Below are 18,691 nucleotides of genomic sequence, written 5' to 3' on the forward strand. Positions count from 1 at the left end.
ATGGTGTGGGGAGCGATCTCCTACACTGGCCGTACACCACTGGTGACCGTCGAGGGGACACTGAATAGTGCACGGTACATCCAAACCGTCATCGAACCCATCGTTCTACCATTCCTAGACCGGCAAGGGAACTTGCTGTTCCAACAGGACAATGCACGTCCGCATGTATCCCGTGCCACCCAACGTGCTCTAGAAGGTGTAAGTCAACTACCCTGGCCAGCAAGATCTCCGGATCTGTCCCCCATTGAGCATGTTTGGGACTGGATGAAGCGTCGTCTCACGCGGTCTGCACGTCCAGCACGAACGCTGGTCCAACTGAGGCGCCAGGTGGAAATGGCATGGCAAGCCGTTCCACAGGACTACATCCAGCATCTCTACGATCGTCTCCATGGGAGAATAGCAGCCTGCATTGCTGCGAAAGGTGGATATACACTGTACTAGTGCCGACATTGTGCATGCTCTGTTGCCTGTGTCTATGTGCCTGTGGTTCTGTCAGTGTGATCATGTGATGTATCTGACCCCAGGAATGTGTCAATAAAGTTTCCCCTTCCTGGGACAATGAATTCACGGTGTTCTTATTTCAATTTCCAGGAGTGTATATTTAGAGTTAGCTGCCATTCTTTACACCAATCACAAATCCTGTCCAAGTCTTCTTGTATCCTCCTACAGTCACTCAACGACAACACCGTACCGTACACAACAGCATCATCAGCAAACAGCCGCACATTGCTATCCACCCTATCCAAAAGATCATTTATGTAGATAGAAAACAACAGCGGACCTACCACACTTCCCTGGGGCACTCCAGATGATACCGTCAACTCCGATGAACACTCACCATCGAGGACAACGTACTGGGTAGTCCAAGCAAAAAACAAAACAAACAATAATGTACAAATGATTAAAATTTCAGAAAAACTGAATGGTTTATTTAAGGGAATGAGCTTCACATATTGAGCAAATCACTAACACGTTGGTTGACCTCTGGCCCTAATGCAAGAAGTTATTCGGCTTCGAATTGACTGATGCAGTTTTTCATGTCTTTCTGAGGGATATCGTGCCGCATTCTGTCCAAATGACGCGTTAGGTCGTCAGAGTTCTTAGCTGGTTGGAGGGCACTGCCCATAATGTTCCAAACGTTCGAAACTGGAGGAAGATCCGGTGACCTCGCTGGCCAAGGTAGAGTTTGACAAGCACGGAGACGAACAATAGAAACTCTCGCTATGTGCGGGCAGTCATTATCTTGCTAAAATGGAAGCCCATGACGGCTTGCCACCAAGGGCAGCGAAACGGGGCATAGTGTACCGGCTACGTATCGGTGTGTTGTAAGGGTGCCGGTGATGCAAACCCGTCTTGAATCTTATCATTATGAGTTCCACGTAGAAATGAGCCTAGATGACCAGCGAACACGTGTCTAGAGACGGTCCGGACAGTGGTGGGGTACGGACCGAGCACTGCCAGCCGTGTGACCCGACAACTGGGAGTAATGATCAGTGGTGTCATTTCTTTTCATAGCAGGCCCCCTTGGATTGTAATCTGTGGCACCCTTACGTCACAGCGGTACGTCGACTACATTCCACGCCCCGTTTTGTCCGTCTTCATGGGAAGACATCCTTGCTTAGGCTTTACACCTTCATCTACATCTACATCTACGTGATTACTCTGCTATTCACAGTAAAGTGCCTGGCAGAGGGTTCACTGAACCACCTTCAAACTGTCTCTCTTCAATTTTTCTATGCGAGCCCTGATTTCTCCTATTTTATCGTGATGATCATTTCTCCCTATGTAGGTGGGTGCCAACAGAATGTTTTCGCAATCGGATGTTAATCAAAGGAGATCGATTAAAACTTTGAGTTTTTTGCATCCTTGTGTATTATTGTATGTGGACAAATGAAGTTTGTATGTTGAGAGCAACTGACAGCAACTCATTTTGGCCCTTTCCTGCTAGCCCAGGCATTTCAGCGTTATGGGCGGGGCCCTCCAATCAGCTCGGGATTTTGACGATCCAACGCATCAATTGGACAGAATTTGGTACGATATCCGTCAGAAGAACGTCCAACAACTACCAGTCAACGCGAAGGCGAATAAGTGCTTGCATAAGGGCCAGGTATGGACGAATGCGTTGTTGACTTGCTCAATTTGACAATTTGTCTTGAATAAATCATCAAATTCTTATGAAACTGTAATCAAATGTTAATCTGCACATGTACATCACATCTGTCGATTTCTGTCCCAGTGTGATAATTCCTTCGTAGCGCATCGATTTCTTTTTTTCTTAGAGTGTATTCTCATCCCTTTAAAATAACACGGTCGCCATTATTGAATGGACAGTATCAGGCAGTCTTATGCCACTCCACCGACGACGCATGTAGTGGCAGTTAATTTGTGTGATCGTGTCACTCAGTAAAGTGGAATCACCACAGTAAGACAGTTCGAAGTGATAATGTGACAAAGGGGCGGAATGGTGTTTTGACGTTTCCGTGGCCACAACGTGAATATAGCTGTCCAATCTGTTGGTGTATCAACGCGCGCTGTCCAACTGAAACTTCACTTCCTCCTACACTGTTTTCCGAACTTCCGTACCGTATGGCGAATACCCGCTTGCGACCACGGTTGTAATGCCCGCACATTTAGCAATGACCGGTATTGTAGGCAAATTACGCGACGTATTGCTCCGCAGACTTCGTGGGAAACGTATGTTGGCGGACCGGTCCTAATTTACTACAGTGCTACTAGTACACATTGCTAGACGCCACTGGGGTTAAGACTCTCGTTAATCTCATTTACCACTGACATACACTGAATATCCCTATTCAAGGTCTAAGCCCCCGCTACGGTCCAGATGTATGTAAAGGCATTTTGCGATGGGAAACGGAAGGAATCGGTTGGCCTTAACACGTGGACCGTAACTGTGTGCCCAGATAAACATTAACAATTACCTAGCAGTGGTGGGGATTGAAACTTCCTGGCTGGTTAAAACTATGTGCGGGACCGAGAATCCAACTCGGGACCTTTGCCTTTAGCGGGAAAGTCCACTGCCGCTGAGCTACCCATGCACGACTCACGATCTGTCCCCACAATTTTACTTTCACCAGTCCCTCGTCCCCTACCTTCCAAACTTCACAGAAGTTCTCCTGCGAAACTGGAAGAAAGGATATTGCGGAGACATGGCTTAGCCACAGCTTGGGGGATGTTTCAAGAATGAAATTTTCACTCTGCAGCGGAGTGTGCACTGATATTAAACTTCCTGGCAGATTAAAACTGTGTGCCAGACCTAGACTCGAACTTACTGCAGAGTGAAAATTTCATTCTGCAAACTGCCATTTCGCCAGTCTTCGATTACGTACTTTATTTCTCCAATGAGAAATCTCCCAAAAATATTATTCTGATAGGTTCGGCGTCACTTTTCGAAAGACTGCTAGCGCTGACATATCGCAACTCCTCGTTCCAAAACGCTGCGTGTTCTACCCTATGGGAAATCGGCTCTCCCAGAGTTTCGAGCGCCGACCAAGTTTCTAAGCCGTCCCACCAGAACTTTCTTCCCGAGCACGGCGATGCAGTGGTTAGCAGATTGGACTGGCATTCGGGAGGCCATCCGATTTAGGTTTTCCGCGATTTCCCTAAGTCTCTTCACGCAAATGCCGGGATGGTTCCTGTGAAAGGCACAACCGATTTCCTTCCCTGTCATTCCCTATTCTGAGCTTGCACCCTGTGTCTAATGACCCCGTTGTCGATGGGACGTTAAACAGTGATCTCCTCCTCTTCCTCCAGAACTTTCAGCGAAATTCCCTCCTCAGTGTTTACAGTCGAGACACCGGCGGCCTGGTGGCACGAGACAAAAGACTTGCGCTTGGAGGCACCTGGACGCTGCTTCACAACAATGAGACGTTATCTTATAGGGCAAGCCGTTTGTGAGGTCGGTTTGTTTCCTTTGGAGAAAACTCCGAATTTCACATTCGGCACTGCGGTGAGGGCTGGGGTTTTTGAAGCCAGCACGCAAGTGCTTTCTGCCTCAAGCTTTTCTAACCCTTTCAAGGACGCACGCCATCTTCTGCCATAGTGAATGGGACAGAGGAAACTGCTCCCAGGGACTCGGGTCGGCTCGTACTTACCTCCCGTCGCACGCGTCTGGTCACTCGCATCGCCGAGCAAGCCGAGGCGAGCTGAAACCGCAAGAGCCATAATTCAACTCCCCGCTAACTCCCGCTAACTACCAGGAGAACGGTCTCATCACAATTGTAAAATTAGACATTAAAGAAAATCCTCTACAATCAGCACAAACCCCAGGGATGGTACCGCTCTTTTGTATATACATAAAAGTTGCAGAAATATTTACGTACAAGAGAAATGACCATAAATTACACGAAAAATAAAAATTAAACATTTTATTTACCTAACCATTTTATTTACCTAATCGTCGGCTCGAAAGACACCGGCCTTCTGTCCTCTCTCTCTCTCTCTCTCTCTCTCTCTCTCTCTCTCTCTCTCTCCCTCTCTCTCTCTTGCAGCCATCAGCGCTACTATTGTTTTAGTTTTCAGTCTGTTCCTTTGAGCCGTTTTCAGGTTCCACCGAGACATTGGAAAATGGAAGACAGAAAAGAAGGAAGATTACTTTTTTGTAAATTTGGAAAATTTGTAGTTTTGGCAGCAGATTTCATATCAAAAAACATCCTTCCACTGTACAGTGGCAGGTCTAATCCAATTTTCTCATGCTCCGGCGTAGCATGATTTTTTTCAGTATTCAAAATCCAGCTTCTGGCAGTTCATTAATTATTGAAAAACAGGAAACATCTTTCTGCTAGAAGAAAGGATTTAACATTGTAGGATTGGGCTACGCTAGGATCCTCTACGGAAACTGTATCAGAAGTGGGATCTGAGAAGTGAAGTCGTATTCTGAGCTGTGATACATGCTCTTCATAGAAATCCAGGCAATGTTTGTAAAAACAATTTATGTCCTGTTATCATACTTCAGTGTTGGTTTTGAATCTATCAAATGTTCCTGTGCAGCGATACCCAACTGCACGTTACCTAATCCAACGACATGAGAGAATCCTTCCACTTCTTAAATAATTTGATAGGTCACCACAACCTTCTATTCTACTCTTTGGCTTTGCTTTGTTCATACTTAACCCAAGTCATGTGGTAAGTAGATTGGCAGTTTGAATTCGGCAGTTCATCTAAGTCCATAAACGTATTCGAAAGGAGCGCTGATCGAATTCCTTTCAGCTCCTGATTTTTTCTGATTATTTCATCTGACGTTTGGTTTGATTGTTTTTTTTCTAAGCTTTTTCTTCAATTATGATTTAATATAATAGCATAAAACATTAGTGAATAGGAAAAGTAAGTTACCTTTGACATTTTAATCTCTTACATTTGATATTACCCGTACCACAACGGAGTACAGACGTTTGAATGATCTGTAACACGTGACGATTTCAGGTTCTCATAAATACAAATTTATAATATTATCATATTTATTTATTCACTCTAATGTATTATTTCTAGTGGTGTGATCATTTCCTTTGCAATACAGAACTGAATTCATTCTGCTTTTTCTTTTTTTATGTTCAGTAACTGTCCATTTGCAGAGCATCAGTTAATAGTTTTCAATACAATTTTATTTACATCTTCGAATGAACTTTTTCCATTAAGCTTTATTTACTTATTTATTTATTTATTCACTCTTCACAACCACTTTCTATTATCTCGAAATCTAGACTGGGCCACGCTACTGTTATTTTTGTGTACAATGAAAAGTGGATACCTTTACTACCAGACACTTTGTCAATGAACCTCAAAACTGTTTCCCGCTACATAACTATGAATACCCATCCTTACACATGTAACAGAATTTCCCTTCTTCCGTCTTTCCATTCCTAATCCATTGCTTTAAATTCTGTCGCCCTTCATGGCTCAATCAGTTTCCAGCTCCAAATAACCCTTGCGTGAAAACCACGTCACCTTTCCGTTTTCTCCAAAGCAATAATTACTTCATACTTCGAATACCTACAAGAGAGCTTTATTTCCATCCTTACTGCCAGCTACATTTATAAAAAAGCGCTTAACCTTATATGCAAATCTTCTTATACTAACATAAAATCAAAATACTTCGACAACACTACAAATTCTACAGAGGGAAAACCCTAACAATACAACAAATAAACACAAGAAAGAAAAAAACGTCTCTACCACTGCAAAATTTCTATTAAACCCTTATCCAATTACCCAACAACTGATACTAGTGTCGGTACTACCGTTTCTATGATTAAAATGGGTACATTTTTCTTTTTGTTCATTGATCAGAGTACATAATCTTGTAGAGCTTTATGAGGCTTGATTGCAATACTTTCATCGTCAGCGAAGCGAATTGTTTGTGAATCATTTACAGATGATCAAAGATAATTTTTATACAGTAAGAACAAGAGCGACCCCAATATTACTCTCCATTCTGAAGATGGTTCTTCATTGTCGTACCCACAGATTGTGCTTCTGATAATTAAAGCAGTTTCCAATCAGGTTGTTAATCATTCTTATTTCTTGTACCGTAAATATGTCTCTTAGCTGTACCTTAACTACATACAAATTTCTTTCTCAGGTGAAGAGAGTGTGCGGACCACACATGTGGGACTATGGTGTTACGGACGAGAACACTGCACACGATGGCGTCCGTTCCAACGGCTCTGCGTTCCAGCAGAGCTTGGCTGGTGAGTACGTGCCTCCATCCAGCTGTCTCAACTTTTCTCCTGCCTCAGAAATCTCAATACTCAGGTTATCCCTATAATACATGCAATACAATGGCGTGTCTCTAACAAGAGATATTTCGCGGTGAGCGAGCGCAGTTACGATCAGTGTATAAACTTTACTGCCGTGAGCCACAGCGCTTCTTAACAACGGTGTCGTTTCTTTCCGAAACCTAATTGCCGTTTAACTGAGTCGTTTCGACTACACTGATTTCTGATGTCGACCAAATGGCAACACTTCCAGCAGGAGCATCGCAAATACAAGTAAAATGATGAGTTCAAAATTATTATTATTGTTATTATTATTTATTATTTCTGTTAATCGATAAATAAGCCGGGATAATGTCAATAGTCTTGTCTTCACCACACCAGATCATAAAATTAAATTAACTTTAGCTACAAAGTTACTGCATAAGTAATCGAGTTCACCCACTTTCAGTTACCAGATCAGGAAGTTTATTTATACCAGTGGCTCAGCTTATAAAAAGTACTGCATCCTACTCCAGATGAAAAAAAAAAAACAAACGAGAACAGTTACGATGCCACAATAATAACAGCTGTAATCAAGCATATGGTGTGAAAATTAAAGGATTTCAGTTTTCACTGGTACTTCCGTAAACATGGTGTAGCACAACAAAAGATGTTTTTCGGAATCAGACGCCACTGTTGCCGGTATTGCCGATCAGTACGGTAATGTAGAACGGCAGTGACGATAATGAGTTTGCCGGGCTCACCGACTCGCTTCTCTCTGCGCTGTATTGTTGCTTGTGAATACACGCTAATTCACAAGTTTCCCACCCGCTTACGAGGCCTACTCGTTGCTTTTACTCGTTTACATAATCTACTGGAGAACAGATAGAGATGGCTACGCGTGGAGTTCTGTTACACTTCCAAAACAATTCGTAAGACAATCTGCACCCAACGTTACAACGCATTTTATAGTCGTGACATGACTTACATGTCTTCATAGTAATATGTTACAACTGATTGCAGCAAACACAGATACAACGAAGCGTGACTCATAGGTAATGTTTGAACAGAAGATACAAAAATGTTGCCACACGGAGTGTTTACATAATGAAGTATTAGTTTTTTGTCGCGCAAATTGCGTTACATTAACTGTGAAACGAAACGTGCAGCTTTTAATCTGGACATACATTTAACAACTGATGAAAAATAAACATTGACAATTTTAATGCAGTACTTGTAATAAAACCCGATTTAACAGAGAGGAAAAAGGAAAATGAGTGTTGGCATTTAATAGTTAGCTGCCATTCTTCGTCATATGTCTGCTCTTTCCTGTAGGATCATTTTCCCGCTTTTCTTATCAGAATGTAAAACTTCACATTCTAGATCATATGAGTGGTTTTGTGTTAAAAGGTGATCTGCAAAAGTTGTATGCTCCTTTCTTAATCTCCAGTTTCTTTCATGGAAGGCTATATTTTTCATAACTTGTTAATTCTATCTACACATAAACTACATTTTTCCTGTTGTAGTTAATGTAACTGTTTCCTTGTGAGAAAAAATTAATAGTTTCCTATGCAAACACTCTACATATCTTCATTTATGTGCCTTTTGTGTCTTCTGTTGAAATGACGTCTGCACAAAGTCGCACGTCATTTTACTTGTCTTTGCTACACTCACTTGTGACCTGCTGATGGCCTAAGACACTGAAAGCCAGTTCGTTACCAAATAAATATAATTTTCTAGAATATCAAACAATGTTTCCTGATTACACCATAAACATTACACCATAAATGGTGTTTTATGTTTCAAAAGAGAGGAAAAAATTAAAAATGTAATCACCCGTCAAGCGTCATGACTCAGCTCGCTCTAGTACTGTGAAAGTTAATCTGTGATGTCTTAACAGAGGTCCTGTCATCCGGTCCTTTCTTCTTGTCAGTGTTATCCGTATACTCCTTTCCTCGCCCTGTCCCCGGAGAACCTACTCATTCCTCATCTTATCAGTGCATCTAATTTTCAACATTCGTCTGTAGCACCACATCTCAAATGCTTCTATTCTCTTCTGTTCCGGCTTTCCCACAGTCCATGCTACAGTGCCATAAAATGCTGTGCTCCATATTGCATTCTCAGAAATTTCTCCGTCAAATTAAGGTTCAAATGGCTCTGTTCACTATGGAACTTCACATCTGAGGTCATCAGTCCCCTAGAACTTTGAACTACTTAAACCTAACTAACCTGATGACATCACATACATCCATGACCGAGGCAGGATTCGAACCTGCGACCGTAGCGGTCGCGCGGTTCCAGACTGAAGCGCCTAGAACCGCTCGGCCACACCGGCCGGCTTCAAATTAAGGCCTATGTTTGATACTAGCAGACTTATCTTGGCAGGAATGCACTGTTTGCCATTGCTAGTCTCTTTTGATGTCGTCCTTGCTTCGTCCGTCACGGGTTATTTCGCTGCCTTGGTATCAGATTTCCATGACTTCATTTACTCTGTGATCACAAATACTGATGTTAAGTTTCTCGTAGTTCTCATTTCTGCTGCTTCTCAGTGCTTTCGTCTTTCTTCGATTTGGTCTCAATTCTGTACTCATTAGACTGTTCATTCCATTCAGCATAGCCTGTAATTCTTGAACCTTCCTTTTATTTCTTTTATTTGCTTGATCTATGTATAGATTGAACTGTATGGGGCAAAAGACTACATCCCTTACACCCCTTTTAACCTGAGAACTTCGTTATTTTTGTTCCATTCTTATTGTTCTGTCTTGTTTCTTGCACATACTGCACAGCACTCATGTTTCCCTACAGCTTACCTACATTTTTCTCAGGATGCCAAATGTCTTCCACCATTTTACATTGTCGAACGCTTTTTCCACGTTGACAACTCCTATGAACGTGATTTCATTTTTCTGGAATCTTGCTTTCATTATCATCCGCAATGTTATAACTGCCTCTCTTATGCCTTTACCACCGAGCGAGGTGGCGCAGTGGTAGGACACTGGACTCGCATTCAGGAGGACGACGGTTCAATCCTGCGTCCGGCCATCCTGATTTAGGTTTTCCGTGATTTCCCTAGATCACTCCAGGCAAATACCGGGATGGTTCCTTTGAAAGGGCACGACCGACTTCCTTCCCCATCCTTCCCTAATCCGAGCTTGTGCTCCGTCTCTAATGACCTCGTTGTCGACGGGACGTTTAACACCAATATCCTCCTCCTCCTTATGCCTTTACCTTTTCTGAAGCGAAACTGATCGTCATCTAAGAGATTCTGTTTTCCTTTCTAAGCTTTAGCTTATTATTCTTGTTAACAACTTAACAACATGGATGCACGAGCTCTTACGCTGACTGTGCGATAATATCACACTTGTAGGCTTTTGCAGTCTTCGGAATTGTCTGGAGGACGTTTTTCCAAAAGTCTGATGGTACATCGCAAGTCTGACATTCTACACACCAACGATACTGGATCCTCTATCCCTTCCCCATAGACTCCTGTTTCTTCATTCATCACGTCATCAAACAAGTCTTCTCCACTTAGGGGTCATCAGTGTAGTCTTTCCATCTATCTGCTCTCTCCTCTACATTTAACAGTGAAATTCGCACTGCACTGTAAATGTTCCGCCCTTGCTTTCAATTTCACCGAAGATTGTTTTGACTTTTCTATATTGTAAGTCAGTCCTTCCGACAATCATTCTTTTTTTTTGGATTTCTTCACAACTTTCATGCAACCATTTCCTCCTATTTTCCGTACACTTCGTATTTATTTCATACCTGACTGACCTATTTCTATGTTCCTGAATTTCTCTGAATATTTTTGTACCTGCTTCTTTCGTAGAGTAGCAGAACTGTTTGCTCTTTGTTTTCCTGCAGCTGTCTTCCTTGTACCTATGTTTTTCCTTCCAGCTTCTGCTGTTGCCTTTTCAGAGATGTTTATTTCTCTTCAGCTGAACTTCCTACTGAGCTATGCATTATCGCAGTACCTGTAGTCTCGGAGAACTTACGGTGTATCTCTTTACAGTGTAGTGCTTTCATATCCCATTTGTTTGCATGTTGGTTCTTCCTGACTAGTCTCTTAAACATCAGCCTACTCTTCATCATAACTAAATTGCATATATTAAGCAGTAGATACTAAGGAGGCCTTAAGAAGGCTACTTGCAACAGTGAACGATGTCAGTTCTCCCAGTTAAATGGCTTGACAGAAGACATGTGAACAATAGTTTTTATTTAGCAGTCTTGCACCGCCATTTTTTCCTCATATGGCCAGTTTTCGTTTCACAAATAATCCTTACTGACATCTATCTCGAACTAATTAGCTCCACACATCGAACCAACTGAGAGGTACTTTGTGAAAAGTATACATTTGACAATGAGTTGTTTGTAACTGCGGAACCGGTCATACGCGAAAAAAAAAGTTTGCGACTCCAGACTTGTAAAGCGGAGATGCTATTGGTGAGTGCTAGCCTTCGCATCGTACCCTACTCTACATAAGGTGTATGTCCTCATTACATTTTTTCATATGGGGTATCAAAAAGCCCTCGGGGTGTGAGAGCTCAGTATAATCCGGACAGCAACTGTTTCATAGGTTCTGGTTGCCTGTGTAACTGCACACAGAGAGTGTGACGAAACGTAATGCGCCGGTGAGATTGACGGTCGTCTCTTTGAACAATTGCTATGAGGTTAAGGTGCTGCTATAAACTGTAATTTGTTTGTGTCGATCAAAATATAAACATTCATTTCTGTCGATTAGTTCCTAATCTGGAAGTTATCAGCGTATAATCCTCTTCCGCTTACATAATTTTGGCCCTAAATATTTTGGACCTTCATATATATATACTCTGATGACACCTAGGGAGCGCACAGTGGAGTGTTGGGAAAATTTCATCATATTGCGCGTATGCTACACTTTGTATACAAGTATAAAACTTTTGTCATTTTGAGAACTCAAAAGCCTAACTACGAAAAAAGAGAAAGATTTATAAAATGCACTTTAAGACAAAGAAAAGATGCACCACGAAAGAATTATCCTAATGGGATGGAAATCGAGAAATGTGCTGCACGTGTACAGAGAAACAAATCGTCGCATTTTCAGAAAAATTGAATGATTTATACAGTAGAAAGAGCTGTGCAAACTGAGCAAATCAATTACGCATTGGTCCACCTCTGTCCCTTATGAAAGCAGCTATTCGGCTTGGGATCAGCTGATAGAGTTCTCGGATGCCCTCCTGAGGGATAAGGCGCCAAATTCTGTCCAATTGGCGAGTTAGATCGTCAAAAATCCTGAGCTAGTTTGAGGGCACCAAGCTACCACTTGCCTGGACACAACCTTGTTGGCAAGTGGGAGCTCGATACAACGCAAGCCGGGACTCGTGACACGCCGCCGCTGTTCTGGGATCCAGTGTGGATGTTCACAGGTCCATGCCAGTAGCTGAGCTCCGTGTCGAGGTGTCAGAAGTTGTGTCCGTGGAGGCCTAGTTGAAAGGGGTTTCTCAAGTCAGGAGAGCCTCAGCCGCCAAGTATGGCTCTGCGAAGGAGGAGTAACGCCCGTTCGTCAAAAATTTGTGGACTTCCTGTGTGGGGGTTTACGCGTGTGAATACATTGTGTCCCTGATAGCGAACATCCACTCTGTACAGTGCTGACCTACGCAACACGATCCGTAATGTCTGATATTCTATCACGGATTCTTGATTCAATTGTCATGCCACATTCAGAGCCGGTTAACTCGCAACGTATTGCCACGTTCAGTACACAACTGTCTGTAACACACCGCGTAGATATCATGTCTACAGTCTAACCACACCCAGCACATAGCTGCGACGTTCGGACGTCAACAAGGCACATCACCTTTCCTGTGACTTCAGACAACCCAACTGACATCCCCAAAGTTCACGAGTGACGTGCTTTATATTAATCAAGCAGTAAATTCAAGTACCTGAAGATAAATGCACTTTGGTTTGTTGACAGCACCAGACAGTGATGAGCTATCGTCGAAGCTGGAGCCCTTCATGGCGAGCCTAAGAAAGAGCCGCGGCTTCTATGCCAACCTTGCCGAGTCGCTGTGTTCCGACGAGAGCTTCGCTGAGACCAGAGACACGGCCGACTGCTGGAACGGCGAGCGCGTCGGAGAGTGAGTACCCTCCAGCTACCATGTCCCGGGGCAGGCAGTCGCTGGCGCTGCGCTGGAGGCTGAGAACATGGTGCCTTGCAGGCTCTCCTCCTACAGTGTGTGTGTGTGTGTGTGTGTGTGTGTGTGTGTGTGTGTGTGAGAGAGAGAGAGAGAGAGAGAGACAGACAGACAGACAGACAGATAGAGCACCAAATGGAACACAAAGAAAGCTGTCGGAACGTTCAAATTGGGTCTGAGAGATGCCTTCTATTGACAGAACCAGTCAGTTAGTGGCACTTGATAGAATAAATTCTCGAAAAGCGTCGTGCTCAGCATGAAGAAATCGTAACTGGTGCGACGTTTTAGTATTTAAATCGCATAGTTTTTATCATTTGCAATATCTGTTACTCACACATCCGTCCATTGTCTTATACATTTTTTTTCTCTTAGTCACTAAGTGCACGAATTGACAGTCCATTGCACTGTTCCGCATACTGTCTCACCAAAGCAGTACCATAAAGTAGGTATGAGGAACAGTTCAATTGACTATCGATCTGTGCACCTAGTGACCAAAAGAATAACTGGTAATGGACGCATGAGTGGCAGATGCTCAACTCAGGGGTTCCCAACAAAATTTTCTCGAGGACCCCCTCATCGAGCATGATTGGTACCTCGGCATATCTCAGTATCAAGTACCCGAAAAAGCCAAATTAAGAGTCTTTTTATACGTTTTCTATTTTTGGTACTTAGAAAAAACATTGACATATTCATTATTGAAAAAAATATTGGGCTTAAAACTGCTCGTGCAGGAAGCGACCAAAAAAAAAATCTGATATCATATGAAATATATTTAATATATTTTTTATTCTAACAGCATCTTGCGGACCCCTCTGGCATAGCTCGCGGACCCTTGGGGGTCCGCGGACCACCTGTTGGGAACCACTGCTCTAACTGATAACAATTACGTTCTTTAGGCGAAAAAAGCTTACTTAACCTAAAGTAATGGTATCCGTGACTTGAAGGAAGATCAGAGTCTAGCGTGCCGTCGACGGCGCGGGTATTGGAGACGGAACGCGAGCTCGGATTACGAAAGGATGGGAAAGGACATCGGCCGTGTCCTTGTCAAAGCAACCATCTGGGAATTTGCCTGCAGCACCTTAGGAAAATCACGAAAGGCCAAAATGTGTATGGTTGGGCGGGGATTTGAACCGTCATCCCCCCTAATTAGTGTCTAGTGTGCTAACCACTGCGCCACCTCGCTCTGTTCGTGACGCGAATCTGATGGCTCGTTCGAAACTCTTTGTCGATAAATATACATTACTGCGGCTTTTGCTTGTTTCGTGACGCTGTTATTTGAAACCAAATTAAACTAAACTCCGTCCGAACAGGCCTTGGAATGCCCAACGGTACCACCGGCCGCCGTGTCATCCTCAGACCAGAGGCGTCGCTGGATGCGGATATGGAGGGGCATGTGGTCAGCACACCACTCTCCCGGTCGTTTTGCAGACTTTCTAGACCGTGCAGCCGCTACTACTGGTTGCAGTAGCTACTCAGTTGGCATAATGAGCCTCAGTGCACCCCGTAATACTCCTTCCGAAGGAAAAATCCATGGCAGTACCAGGAATCGAACTCGTGTTCTCTACATGGCAGCAATTAACACTGATCAGACAGAACATTATCACCACTTACCTAACATCCGGTATATCCACCTGAGCCGTGCTGGCCCCAACTTATGCGTTGGTTTAAACCTTGACTGTTACTCTGCATTTGGTTTCCCGCGGTTATGCCGAGGTTCTTCCTCTTTCTACGTATGGCAGCAGCGGTGTGTATCGATATTCGCACCTTGTACTATCTTTGGTCTGGTGCATATAGTTTCCGGCTAGCCGGTGTGCGGCAGGCGGTCGGATGGTGTGGATCAGCCAGGAAATCTCCGAGCGACGCAGTGGTCCGGGCCCGCTGGCGGTCCCTACGGTGTGTCGGAGTGTGTGGGAGCTGTTCCGATTGCTACGAGGTTCGTGGCTCAGCGACCCAGGACATCAAAGTTGAGTCGTGATTTAATTACCGAAGCCAGTCTGTTAACATTGTGCCGTTGGTTTTCATGGTTGGCTGGGGGGTGTTCCCGTGAGCAATAGCGAGTGTTCCATTTCGCAAAAGTTTGGCCACCATCCGGTTAACTGTATTTTGGTTATTTGAGGTCCAAGTGCCCCAGCGGAATTTTCTGCCTTGTGGCCGTTAGCGTTCCGGTTACCTGCCATGGCCGCTGACGTAAAATTCAGGCAGTGTGCTTTCCTCATCGTGTTGTCGGTGTCCAACACGTGTGTGTAGTTTTGACAGCTTATATATACTTGGTTGTGGGCGGCTACACCTTTTATGTTTTGGGTTATAGTTGGGCCGACTACCTGTCTCCCCTAACCGAATGTTGATATTTCAAGTGCAGACCGACCCCCGGAAACTTCAGAGCAGCGCTGGCTGTACTGCCTTTTCTTATTGGTGTTTGATTGTGTATTTTAATGACTCATAGCCGATGGTTTGAATTTGAATGCTTTTAGTTGGGTTTTAAACAATGGGCCTCCAGCCGTTTTAAAATTAAAAGTTCCTTACTTGTCAAGTCTTAGACTGTTTGGGCCATCAGCCTCAATTGAAAAGTTATTTAATGATAAAACTTTGCGCCTTGTGCCTTTTGAAAATTTATTGTAGCTGTATTTTAAATCATGGGCCTTCAGCCGTTTTAAAAATTAAAGAGGTTGTGTCCTTAAGCCATAAGATTGTGTGACATAGTCAGTCGATAGTTAAGCTCGGAAATTGCGCTGTAGTGTTTGGGTAACTAAATAAAGTTATATCTGTTCAAGTGCAACTGACAGCTGCTCATTTTTGGCCCCTTTCCACAATTCCAACTACCTGTTCGGTCCTGCCGATTTAACCAGGCGGTTTCACCACCTCTGGCACGGATAACAGTGGCGAGGCATCGTGATATGGAAGCAACGTGGCCTTGGAAGGTCGTTGGAGGAAGAGGGCACACAAGTCGTCTAATCCCGTAAAATCCGGGCAGGGGGCGATGGAGATCTGACGCTACGTCCAGTCACATCCCACAGGTGTACAATCGGGTTCAGATGTGGCGAGCTGAGTGGCCAGCACGTCAGCTGGAACTCGCTGCTGTCTTCCTCGAACCACTATCACACTCGCGGCCTTGTGACATGACGCATTATCTTGTTGAAAAATGCCACTGCCGTCGTAAAACGTCATCGTCATGAAGGGGGGTGCACGTGGCCTACAACTAGTCTTCGATACTCCTTGGCCATCATGGTGCCTTGCACGAGCTCCACTGGACCCATGGATCCCCACGCGAATGGCCTCCAGAGCATAACGCCGCCGCTCTCCCACTGACACAATGAAGATGGTATCGAGATTAATGGGACCATGAAACTGCGCTCTGCCACTGCGCCAACATTCAGTGACGATGGTCACGCCGGCCGAAGTGGCCGTGCGGTTAAAGGCGCTGCAGTCTGGAACCGCAAGACCGCTACGGTCGCAGGTTCGAATCCTGCCTCGGGCATGGATGTTTGTGATGTCCTTAGGTTAGTTAGGTTTAACTGGTTCTAAGTTCTAGGGGACTAATGACCTCAGCAGTTGAGTCCCATAGTGCTCAGAGCCATTTGAACGATGGTCACGCTCACATTTTAGTCGTAGTTGCCGATTGCGTGGTGCACATGCATGGGCCATCGGTTGCCGAGGCATATCGTTTGGAGCGTTCGGTGCACTATTTGTTGAGACACACTTATACTCTCCCCATCTTTAAAGTCTCATGTTAGTTCCGCCACAGTTCACCGCGTGGCCTGTTACCAGTCTGCCCAGCATAACGTCCAACTTCTGTATTGAAGGGCGGCCACCCAACCCCAAGCCGTCTGAACGTGGTTTCGCCTTTGTTTCGCCACGTGTTGAACAGCGTTTCTCGAACGCCCGACTAGTTGTGCTGGTCCCAAAATGCTCGTGCGCAGCCTCCGAGCCATCACAATCTGCCCTCGATCAAACTCACGAGTGAATGGTCCAATATGACTTCGCGAATCACTCACGCGGTGCCGCGTAGCGGAATTATCCAGAGTCCAAGAAACCAATTTTAAGCAACTAAAGCCTGGTTTACAATGGAGCGAATGGAAGCGAACACATGCGAATGAGCACTTGCAGAAAATTCACTATCATTCGCTTGAATATAGATAGAAGTGTTTGGACTAGATAGAACGGAAGAGAACACGAGGTAGCGCACATTGCCTACGAACGCTGTCTTATTAGTTTTTAGTTTTGGAGCTAATATGCGGCATACAGGATACAGCTCTATCTCTTTAGAGCCACAATGCGAAACTTTGCTGTTCAGTGAGAATTATTTTGAATGGTGAGTGCACTGTTCTCGACGGAGTATGAAAAATGGCACAGTGAAGGTAGAATTTAAGTGTCTCAATTTGTATGGAAGCGTGACATGCGTGGAGATCGTGCACTTTACACGGAATTGCATCCTATCTCTCCTTATCAGTGGTCCAAAACTTTTCTTATATGTCGGCTGCCATTTTACCCTGGCTTCTCATTACCATTGAGGGGAAATTTATAATCAGAACACTAATTACCGACGTCGAGCATCATCTCAAGAGGTGACACAGCTAGCGTTTCCACTACGCATGTAAGGTCTAATATTGATATGCTATTTTTTTTTTTTCTAAAGCAAAAAGCGCACGCTTCGTGATCCAGGGAGCGCGGGACCAAACCCCGTTCAGACCACAACTTTTTCGTTATGATTTTAGCCGAGCATTCACTTCTCACGGATGGAGTAGCCACGAAAGACATGTTGTTCAGCCGGCCGGAGTGGCCGTGCGGTTCTAGGCGCTACAGTCTGGAGCCGAGCGACCGCTACGGTCGCAGGCTCGAATCCTGCCTCGGGCATGGATGTGTGTGATGTTCTTAGGTTAGTTAGGTTTAATTAATTCTAAGTTCTAGGCGACTGATGACCTCAGAAGTTAAGTCGCATAGTGCTCAGAGCCATTTGAACCACTTGAACCATGTTGTTCGGATTCCACGTTAAACTGCAGGTCTCCATTTTCCGATTAGACAACTGGGAAGGTTAGGGACACGTAAGGAGGTGCAGTTACGTCCTGTTGAATGGCATGCAAGAGGAAATTACACGCTTTTGCTCGTTCTTGTTAGCTTGTTTGCTCCGGTGAAAGCCTAGCTTAAACTATGCAAACATTTTTAGAATTACTTCATATCGACATTCAATTCCTGCACATGTAATTCTTTTAAAAGTGGCTACCAGAGAAAATAAATTCAGGGTAGTGTCTGATGTCACAGACGACTTCAATCAATGAGGACTTGTAATTTGTTGAAAAGAAATGTGTCTTGCAGTACCACATTTCATAAAAATTCCTGTAGGCCATTCCTTATAATAATGTTTGAATGTTGTACATTTGACTATCAGTGAAACAGTTCTTTGTTTATTTTCCCTGTAGTCGTCACAAAAATGCGAAGTGTCTATTGAATCACAAAAACAAACATTTTTCTTGCACCAGGCACACCGGAAAAAGGAAAAATTGAGGCAGTCAGGCACTTCGCAGTAAGAACTAGTTTTATTAGACTGAACTGGGATGGATTCAGAAATGCTCCCGGCCGTTATCCTGCATATTGCGCTGGATACCAGGCATACTTTATCAAACTCATAAAGCGCAGTGAAGCGAAGAAAACTGGTAATGCACAAATGACTGGAGCTTAAGAATACTGTTCCGCTAATAAACCTGAAATAAATGAGAGGTATTGTCTGATAATTTCCTGACAAATGCTTTCCACTGTCGAAAAAATTCTTTTCGAGCGGTTGAATCGCACCGGTAGTTCCATATGGAATCC

The 18,691-nt window shown here is 44.1% G+C and overlaps 1 protein-coding gene across 1 annotated transcript in view; it reads left to right on the forward strand.

Moving 5' to 3' along the window:
* Positions 1-18,691, forward strand: part of LOC124594716 (glypican-5-like) — a 378,800-nt gene that overhangs the window by 308,917 nt on the left and 51,192 nt on the right. Inside the window, exons 5-6 of the mRNA XM_047133084.1 lie at positions 6,596-6,704; positions 12,667-12,829. Of these exons, the coding sequence (XP_046989040.1) occupies positions 6,596-6,704; positions 12,667-12,829 (272 nt within the window). The remainder of the gene's footprint in view (positions 1-6,595; positions 6,705-12,666; positions 12,830-18,691) is intronic.

This window comes from Schistocerca americana, chromosome 2 (assembly GCF_021461395.2).
Source record: "Schistocerca americana isolate TAMUIC-IGC-003095 chromosome 2, iqSchAmer2.1, whole genome shotgun sequence".
Classification (NCBI taxonomy): domain Eukaryota; kingdom Metazoa; phylum Arthropoda; class Insecta; order Orthoptera; family Acrididae; genus Schistocerca; species Schistocerca americana.